This window comes from Montipora capricornis, chromosome 2 (assembly GCF_036669925.1).
Source record: "Montipora capricornis isolate CH-2021 chromosome 2, ASM3666992v2, whole genome shotgun sequence".
Classification (NCBI taxonomy): Eukaryota; Metazoa; Cnidaria; class Anthozoa; order Scleractinia; family Acroporidae; genus Montipora; species Montipora capricornis.
Window position 1 is genome coordinate 47366529 of NC_090884.1, and position 10178 is coordinate 47376706.

A 10178-nucleotide genomic window follows, 5' to 3' on the forward strand; every position below is an offset into this window, starting at 1 on the left:
AAGTTATTCCTTGACCGCCCATCTAAAGTCAAACGAGAAAGAAAGACGAAGTTAGCAGAAGGACCGGCTGGCGTAGAATGAAAAATTTCACCAGCGAAAAGCTTAAAGTGCCACCGTGACCAAAAAGTCAATTCTTATATTTCCTTGGATTTCAAAACTATGTTAACTAAACACAAAGCGACTAAGGTTTTAAGACTTGATTTCAAAAAGGCACCTGTTTATTTTAACTGGAATTTTCCTATTTCATGGTCCGCTATTACTAACTTTAAGATCTTGAGAGAGATGGATCGAGGAGAAAATGACGTCAAAGGCTCACTAGTTTAAGGAAGGTGCCTACTATTGTTATTGCGCAAACCTTCTGCGCATCTCGAGATACTCAGGTTTCCTATACGTGATGCTTACTGATACAGTGATATTTTTTTGATACCATGCCATTAGAATGATTTCTGACTGATTCGTTCCAGGGTCACTCAACCGTTGGGAAATTTCACTTTGTGATAATGGAACACATGACTCGTTTCAGTCGGCGAGAAAGTTTCATTGCCATGACAAATATCTTTTAAGCTTGAGAAATATCAGGAGTAGTTCCAGGGTCATTTTCTTCAGGATTTTGAGCTATCACCTTCAGCAGGAATGGCATCTCCATATTTTCAGCATGAAAAGTCCTTCTTTGATCCTCACTAAATGGACCATCAACAGTTTGAATGGCATCATCGATCAATTCGTAAACAAGGGACTCCATGAAACATTCCACATGGACATCCGAATGCCCGTCAAAAGTCCAACGAACTCGCCTAATTGTCTGAAGTGGAGCAAGGGTTCTCTCTGCATTTTGCTGTGCACTACCAAGAGCCCATTTCTGGAAAGCCCTCCATGTTCTCATACGTTGTTCTCGGGTATTGCTGTCTGTAAGTTGCAACAAGACGGCAGAGTTATATCCTGGTGAATACAACAAAAACTGGAGCCTGTTACTCATGCTAGCCACTTGAACCTTTGATGCAGATGGAATTAAGCCTTTCTTGATGTTTATCCCTCCTCGTTCCGCTCTTCCCATGACCTCATTACCTGATGTCATGGAAATGGAGGTTAAATTCCCGTTGATGTTTGCCACAATATATTCGCTTCCTGTTGCATCTATAGGTCGTGAAAGTCCAAAGGCCAGTCCATTGCGCAGGCACTTCGTATAATCATTTTTGCCAACAGGGATATTAATATAATTCTTACTGACCACCACTGAGGGCTCAAGCTTAACAGTGACAAATGAAACATGGGCTCCTTTGGGATCAGCATCAGGAAATAGTAACATGAATACAAGCTTTGACCCTGAGGAATTCACCTGGCAAGACACAAACCGAGAACATGGCACTTTAACAGGTCTGTACGTTCTTGTAACGTAAGTTGCCAACAAGCCTGATGAGACGTGATATGTCAAACAGTGGAAATTTGCTCCAGACTCAGGAACACTCTTTGGAATGTATACATGGGTGATCTTGTCATCCTTTTCCTCTGTTTTCCATTGTTTCCCTAACCGAAGTGAGTTGATGTATTTCCTAACCCTTTCTCTGTTTTGGATAGTCTCTTGCCTGAAAAGAAAAGACGCAGTATTGCTTGCATTGTTTGAAAAAGACTTTCGTTTCAAATACAAGGAAGGATTACGTTTTTCCTTGTACTTGTACATGCTCATTGCCGTGACTTTAACATCTTCAGTTCCAACGGCCTGCTCCCGTCTGACCTTGTAGCTCAGTCGGTAGAGCAGCGGTGATCTAACCCGAAGGTCATGGGTTCATTTCCCACCCTGGTCAGAGTTTTTCTCTGTCCTTGCGTGGGCCCATTTCCATCAGTAGGGCTAATGCACCTGTCAATTGAAACCCCCACCCCGGGGAAGTATGGGGCATTGATGGGGGTTACTAAGGGTTTTGGCACCTTTTTGTGTCCGAGGGGGTGGGGGATTTGTTGTTTTTTGTTGCATCAGTTTTGCCCGTGGGGTGGGGGATTAGTAAGGTTTTGACATTCGTGGACGAGCGAGGACTGAGGCGAGTGAGTCGTATCCATGTGCTTTCTATAGTGATCATGACATCTTATGCATCTGTGGACAGCCTAATCTGAAGAAGGACAATTGACAGGTGCATAACGCTCACATGGTTCATATGGGGTAGAAACTTAGCACTTCACATTACACTCTAATCAGTTAAGTCGTTTCGTTTCAAATAGTTTGGGAGTGGTTTTAGAATCATTCTTCAACCATAGTATTCCAGGCATTATAAGATACATGTCTTTGGTCGAAATCCCAACAAAGCTAGTTCATCTGACTTGTGTTCTAGACAAGTTAGATGTCAGAATATTATCTAGCATGGTAATGGTAATGCATTTATATACCGCACATTTCAGACACAGTCTCATGGCGGTTAACAAATTATTTATTCTTTCTCTGGGGTGAGATTGGATGTCAGCCTGTAAAGGTCCCTTTGGCAGCCGCTACCAGTCCATATTAAATATTTTGTTCTCACCCACCCACCCGACCCATGTGCATAAATGTGAAAGGAGGACAAAAAACAACATCGGGCACCCACTGTTCACAAACAGCGGATAGGTGTTGATTAAAGGGCCTACGGCTTATAGTCCTCATCAGAGAAGACTTGAAAGTGCAACCATTTGCAGGCAGCAGTCAGTTATTTTTGAGACCCTAAGTGTTGGTCGGACGAGATATGTCCAGGATTGACCCCAATTAGATGCACACCGATTTCAATAAGCGTCACAAAGTGTCCCCTTGCTCAGTTCCCCAACTTCAACATCGTCCGTGCCTCAGAATACTGGAAATGAACGTCACAAAGTGTCTCCTAAATGCTGCTCCTCAAGTAAAGATACACAGCTGCATTTACCCTGCTTAGGCTAAAAATAACACCTAACCTTTACCCTTATCTTATCGTTGGAAAAGGGTAGCAAGTAGCAAGGCTTAGACTTTAAGTGACACTTCGTGTTGGACACAAAAATTGAGCGTGCATCTAATTGGGGTCAATCCTGGATATTAGTGGGTCCACCAACTGAGCCACAGGTCGTTGGTGTGTTCAGACAGTGTATGTTTTCTTTTTTCTAAAATAAGTGATACCCTATTACCAACCTTACCAACAAAACTAGAAACAAATGAAAAGATACAGTAACTTGGCCCTAGTTACGGTACTTAAGTAAGCAGTGTGCAGAGTTCCCTGACAACACTGACCCTGGAAATGCAAAACAAAGTGAACCAGCCCTAACAGACCAGTAAAACTATAGAGCATTAGACAGAGAGAAATCTACAAGTGTCACTCTTAGGTAAAAATTGGTTAACTTATTCAATACTAGTGCTAGGATGACCTCGCCATTTCATATATAACCCACACTTCAGATAATACATTTATTCCATTCAAACGTCTGAGTGTTGCTATCCATTTTTAAGATTTTTGGCAAACCTTGCCAAATGTTATCCTCTCTGAGAGTGCGAGGCAAACTTCCAATTAACTTTCGTGGAATTTATTTTGCATTTCCACTGATGAAGAAGCTGCTGGTTTCAACAAAACCACAAATTTTGAAGGGTATGATACTAAAATGTGGTGTTGTAACCAAAAACTCAAATTTCTTCTGGGTATGATAAAAAAATATATTACCTGACACGAGGTTGCTTTCGATTTTGTCCTCTTGAAGCATCAGTAAACTCCACCTGTGGTTGTGCTCCCAAAACTGGTTCATATGTCACTTCTGACATGTCCAATCTGTACCTAATGCTTGGAACAAACCAGCCAAATCCTGACAAGCACTCTTGAGAATAATACCACAAATTGATAAATCCCTTATCATCCACTGTTACCATGGGAGAAACGTTGTTTGCAAAGCTTATCAGTATTATGGGATTCTGGTGTGATTTGAAAAGTTCAGCCTCCAAGTCTTGAGAAATTTTATGTGGTATCCCATTAGTTGGCTTGACAGGCGGGATGGACATAACAGATGATGCACTCCTGTACTTGACCCTAAGAATGTTGCCGTTATTTAAACCAACCATCAGATAACTTTCTTTCCCAAGAAGCGAAACCGAAGGATGAAAGGCCACAGCTGTTGCTTTACTCGCTGAATTACTGGATTCAGAAAAAGGACCCTCCGTAAAGATGAAATTGTTTGACGCAAGAGTTAGCGCAGGAAGCAAATCCGTGGGTTTAAAAACAAGATTTTGTTCAATTGGTTCAAAGGACTTAACGTCATAAGGTACTGATGTAGTGTTGCTGAGTGACCAAATGACAACAGACCCATGGTTATCAACACTGACAACCTGGGATTTGTCTAGGGACCATTGTAATTGCACGATAACTGTATTTCTCCCACGACTTGTTCTCAATATGCGTGGAGGGTGGGGCAGCAAATCCCAAATGAGAATGTCACCTTGAACTGTGCCTAATGCTATAAGGGAGTTGTCTGATGATACTGTGCTGCATGAAATACCTTTGTATCGCCTTGGCAATGGGAGAACAGAAATTTCAGCTGTGTTGCCCATCCAAAATTCAGATTCCTTGTTTTGAAAGTCAACTTGTTCTGGCAACAGACTTGCATCTGGAAGGTTATTGTATGGTGTGATGTCATGAAAGTGCAAAACTGTGCCATCAAAAGTATCTCTTTCTTCTAACTCCACAAGAACTGAGCCTTGTGGGGTATCTTTTGCAACAAAAGCTTGGCTGTGAGACCATACACTACCTTTTTTCCGTGCTTCTTTCTGGATTTGTAAGAGGGCATTGCTAAGCAGGGCATCCTTGTTCTGGGTGTCTTGTGATTGTGGCTGTAGACTAAGTGAATCCAGCATTAAACCATGCAACATGTCATTGGTTTGAATCCATAACTCCATTATTTCTTCAGCAGTTTCCCTGGCAGCCTCACGAATAACATCAGTCACAATACTTCGTTCAATGTCTAAACTCAACTGAAAGAGTTCTTCCTTTCTTCTATCAGCTTCTAGCACCTCAAGAAGACTTTCAGCAATATTTGCAGTGTCTCGCTGTTTCTTCCTTCTCGTATGACCTCGCTCGATATGATCCAAAACCTCGTCAACCCAGGATGCCACAAACTCCCGAATGAAGTACACGTCTTCAAGTTGCCAGGGTTCATATGATCCTATGCCCATTTCGCCTTTGTAAGGTTTTCTGATACTGGAACGTAACTCGTCCCTTTTTCGCAGTCCTTGAAGTTCTCTTTCGAACTCAGGTATTTTGTTCATCGTACTTTGAATTATTGCACTCGATCGTGAAGATGACGACGAAGTTTGGGTTGTTTTTGATTGTTCTTTCTCGAGGTTAACGTGTAACCCCAACTTATTCTTCAAAGATAGCAACCTTGCTCTCTCATGAAGAATTTTCTGACGTTCTTTCTCAAGTTCAAGCTTCCTTGCTCGCCGTACGTCATCCATGTTCTCCAAGAAATATATAAATACCCAAATAAATAAACAAATAAATAAATAAATGTTAAAAACAATAACGGTGGAAGAGTTGTGAACTAACGGCTGCCATTTTTGTTTTTGAGTCCCCCGGACAGCCACAGCACGGGTAAGTTAACAGGTACCCCAATCTGCAAACTTCACAAACAAGAGGCTACGGGTAGCCTACACTTTGTTCCAAGGAGTTTTAGCCGATTTCCTTTAAAGTTCAAAATGTTTCAGTGTTTAAAAATAGAACACAAACTGCAGTGACAAACATGAGAATAAAAAAGCGCATAACTGAAGTAATTTTTTAGCGACTTAACGTTTCGTATGTCTCAACATACATCTTCAGAAGTAACGTGGATGAAGTAAATCTGGATGAAACCACCGAGTTTTGTCTTGAAAAACTGTATGCTCTTCCTGACCCACCAACATTGCCTCGCCATGTTCTAAAAATTTTACTTGAATTTGCCACAAAGAAGAGCCATTTCGTCTTCGATCGTGAGTACTACGATTAGATCGACGGAGTGGCAATGGGCTCGCCTTTAGGTCCAGTGCTTGCAAACATTTTCATGTGCCATTTTGAAGAGAAATGGAGGATCACTCAGAACAGTGCCCGTCCTACCATCTGGTTCAAATACATTGATGATGTCTTCACTTTATTTATACCAAGGACTCTGCCAACCAATTGTTACAGTTTTTAAATAATTGTCATAATAACATCAAATTCGCAATTGAATTTGAGGAAAATAGCCAAATCCATTTCCTCGATATTCTTCTTAAACATAATCAACACAATTTCTCTACATCTATTTTTGGCAAGAGAACTTTTACGGGTCTTTATTCCGAATGGGGCTCATTTGTGTTTGAATGCCACTAGTGATGTCACTGTCGAGTTGCCTGTAAAATTTATTGTCGTTAAGTTGACGTAAGCATTCGTTTACGACGCACATGTTCTTCCGACGAAACTTTCAATCTACGTTCTAATCAACTTATGCAATATCCCAACAAACAGGACTACAATCTCTCTTTCCTCAAACAAGAAATACGACGTGTTCACGCTATACAACGCGATACAGCTCTTAAGCCTAGCGCCAATTCCACTAGCATGTCGAGTCGTGTTCCTTTTGCTGTCACCTATAACCCTGCCCTTCGTTCTTTTCTATCTATCATAAAAAATAGGTACGCATTGCGTACGTGTGGTAATGCAGTAACTTGACACAGTGCTTTATTCCATAACTGTAAACTCAGCTGCGTTACTAAACCCAGAAAGATTGAAGAAAACCAAAGGGGAATCGAGAAACATTGGCTTCGAGGCTGACATGAAGTTCAAGTTCTTTTTCACAGCAAATTTAAGCCTGTACTCTGAGCGTCTGACAGTTTCCACGACAAAAGCCCACTGGAGTTAAACCCTGTCCGGAATATACGACTTGCTGCCAGAAACATAGGACCGAAAATTCTATTTTAACGCTCAAAAATGCGAACTAAGCATGGAACAGATTTTGTTAGCCTGCTTTATGCAAAACAACTATTGACGCAAAAGTAAATAAATATTTATACAAAGTTTTTTGGAAGAGCACAAGGAAGTTTTTAGGAAGTGTCGATCGAGAATTAAAAAAAGTGCCATTAGCAATAAAATTTGCGACATGAAAACAACATAAAAAGTTACCATCAGCGAAAAACATTTGGGAGATTTTTGCTACGTTCAATTTTTCTATTGTTGTTTAGGCTGCACAAGTAAATTGCAAAATCGAAAGTGACATCGACTTCAGCGGCTGCCTGTGATCAAGTTACCTTGCATGTTACTAACAACTGGATACATCTGTGGCAAAATGACGGCAAGACATGGCATTGTTGTTTTGTTAGTTAGTTTTTTCATAGTTAATAGAGGGCAATGGTTATGAAACCTGACAAATTTCGTTGTTGTAGGTTTTTGTTCTCTTTTTTGGCCTTAACCGTGCACAAAACACAATACTTGTTTACTCCGTACTGAGGAACCAACCAATAGAAACGTGTTGGTTACGTAATTCATGCATAGTGTATGAGCCCACGACAAAAGATTGTGCACGTTCGTGGACTTTCCAACCTAAATCTTGGCATTTTTGTTTGCTTCTTTGATGTTTGCCGAAATTCCAAACCAGTCCCCTCTGATAACTATGGTTTTTTTTCTTTTAAGTGTTATAAAAGTCGATAAGAAATGTCCGAATTCAACTCAAAGATCACAATCGTCCAACTCTTGAGGTTGACCATTCTTTCTGCAAAGTCAAAATTTACTCTCCTAGACGAGGTTATTTAAGGTAATTCCATCGTTTTGGAAATAGAAACTGCTTTATTATTCATCAGCGTCACAAATTCTTGCGATTTTGGGGCTCATTTGTTGAAATTCAAGCTCGCTTTCAACAGACCTGTTTATTTTCGTTTTTCACCTAGTTATTTTCCGGTGCGGCTGTTAAATGACATGAGGATTTGAAAAGGCTTTTCAGCTTTGTTTTCGCTCTCACCCAACACACAGGTGGCTTCCGCTTCTTCGTTTTTCATGCAGATTTTTTTTAAAAATAAAAGTGGAGCGAAAAATTGCGTGAATAAATTACAAGCGAAGAAAGAGGCTATCAGTGAAACCAACAGACACAGACTAGCCGATATAATCTATATGTTTACCAATCAGCAAAATTAAAGTAGTGTTGCCGAACGTACACTTAAACTCGATGACTTAAAAATTTCAACATATATGAAAACTAAGATGCGATTTTTTAATTCAGAAGAGCTCATCTTTTCTATCACCGGGCAAAATTTTTGAACACAGCGCTGTAGGGATTTCAACACAAACAAGCAGATGAAATCTACATTTTTTTGCTGATCGATCGCAATGATAAAGATAAAAATAGTTTTCTACTGTTTTTCTTTCCGTTGCGAGGAAATAACTGTTCAGGCAGTGCAGGCAGAGAAGTTGACCTGGTCTTTGAGAGTAAAAATATTATGGTCGACTGCTGAGTTTTTTCCTCGTTTATGAAAGTGACCTGCAGAATGTCTGTGGAATGTGAGCTTGCGTGACGATCTCCGTAGACGTTAAAAGAGTGATTTTGATTTAAGACATTAAATAATTTAAATGTGTTAATAAATCTGTTAATTTGACAATAACGTACTCAAACAGTACTCAAAAAGGTGACAAGTGGGCCGCAAACAAACATCAATTGTTGTAATTCAAGTAAACCGTAGATTAGTTTAATAAATCATGCACGCGCTGCAGGCCTACAAATCTTACTCACTCACTCACTCACTCAGACAGACAGCCCCGATAACATAGTGTGTAGTGCATTATAAAGTGCAATATCACAAAAAAGCACTTTCACATTCGCGCTTCTTCCAAACGATGTACCGAAATATTCACATTACCACTCCTTATTGCTTTCAGACGTTCTAAAAAACGTTGACGACATACTTGTCAAATCGACATTACCTACCAACCCAATATATATATATATACATTTATCTGTAATCTTATACCTAGTTTTCTTATGGCTTATATTTTAATTTAAAAAATTGAAACGGCAAATCATTTAACTCCTTGAGGAAGTCAGGCCTCGCCTAACGAGATATTCATAAATCAAAAAATAGATATCCTCACAGACGTACAACCAGCCTTGCATTATTATTTTATTTTAAATCTACAAATTATTTGCTGGCTAGATCTCCCAAGATCCGAAGCTTCCACTTTGTTCAGCTGGTCCTTGCATAAAAAATTGTCTTCAATTATGTGCGCATTTTGATTGGTTCTCCCCCATGATCTATTAGAGGACAGACGCACAGCTGACATCATCATCAAAAACATTTGATTCTTCATTACAATTATAAAACAAATGCATTCCACGCTGCCGCGTGCGAGTCAGTAACGGATTAAAGATGACATCAAAATGTGGTATGAACAAAAGGGTCACTGATGTTCTTAACACATTTTGACGTCTTCTGTGATCCATTATAGGGAGCTTTAAGCACGCTCGTTTTTGACACGCGGACGGCAACCGGAAGTGAGCTCTTTTCCCTTAAACTAGTCTTCACACAACCACATTTATATTTTGATATTGCTAAGTATCTTTTCTCCATTAGAGATGATTAGTATAAAAATCTGGGAGACACCAGTGTCCTGGCACGCGAAATGTTCACTTTCGGTTGCCGTCTGCGTCTCAAAAACGCGCTTGCTTAAGCTCCCTACTGAAACAGGCGCACGGCAACTATTTGCTAACTAGAGGATTCATATGGTACGTGGAGAAGCAAAAGAAGTCAACCTCATTCCCAGGGCTTTTCACCGCCGGGAGTTTGAATCGTCTCGTTTGTCCACCGTCTCCGAGTTCATAGTCGTCGCTGTCGGAAGCGGCTGCCAGATTAAACAACCTGTTGCTTCGGGTGTCCCCGACCGCGTAGTCGATGGCCTCGGACGTGGTGGTGAACTGCACGATTTCTTGCCACCACCCCCCGAACATATACGAAGGTCCACGCGTCTCGCCGAACCGCGTCCACCACTGGAGGACGAATCCGTCGTCGATGCGGCACAGTTAGTATTCCAGCGTGTGCGGGCGAAAGAAAGGAAAGGAACTGAACTTTATTTAAGTGTCTAGTCGTTCTAGCGCTGGAGCACTAATTGGGGACACCGTAAACTGAAATTAACAATTAAGGCAAATCAAGTCAGATGTTGGTTTTTGAGGAGAGGGGAAACCGGAGTACCCGGAGAAAAACCTCTCGGTGCAAGTAG

General features: G+C 40.7%; 1 protein-coding gene across 1 annotated transcript; it reads right to left on the reverse strand.

Annotated features, from left to right (window-relative positions):
* Positions 1-200: 200 nt before the first annotated feature.
* LOC138024667 (uncharacterized) lies at positions 201-5535 on the reverse strand. Its single transcript, XM_068871884.1, has 2 exons — positions 3642-5535; positions 201-1583 (listed from the first exon to the last, which is right to left on the reverse strand). Exons 1-2 carry the CDS (start codon positions 5420-5422, stop codon positions 560-562), a joined length of 2805 nt encoding a protein of 934 aa, XP_068727985.1. The 5' UTR covers positions 5423-5535; the 3' UTR covers positions 201-559.
* Positions 5536-10178: the final 4643 nt, after the last annotated feature.

What these genes read in the sequence shown, in the direction of transcription:
- LOC138024667 (XM_068871884.1), bottom strand. Translation starts at nt 5,422, where the DNA reads ATGGATGACGTACGGCGAGCAAGGAAGCTTGAACTTGAGAAAGAACGT. An exon ending in CGAAAGCAACCTCGTGTCAG is followed by an intron (nt 1,584 to 3,641) that starts GTAATATATTTT and finishes TTTTCTTTTCAG; the next exon opens with GCAAGAGACTATCCAAAACA.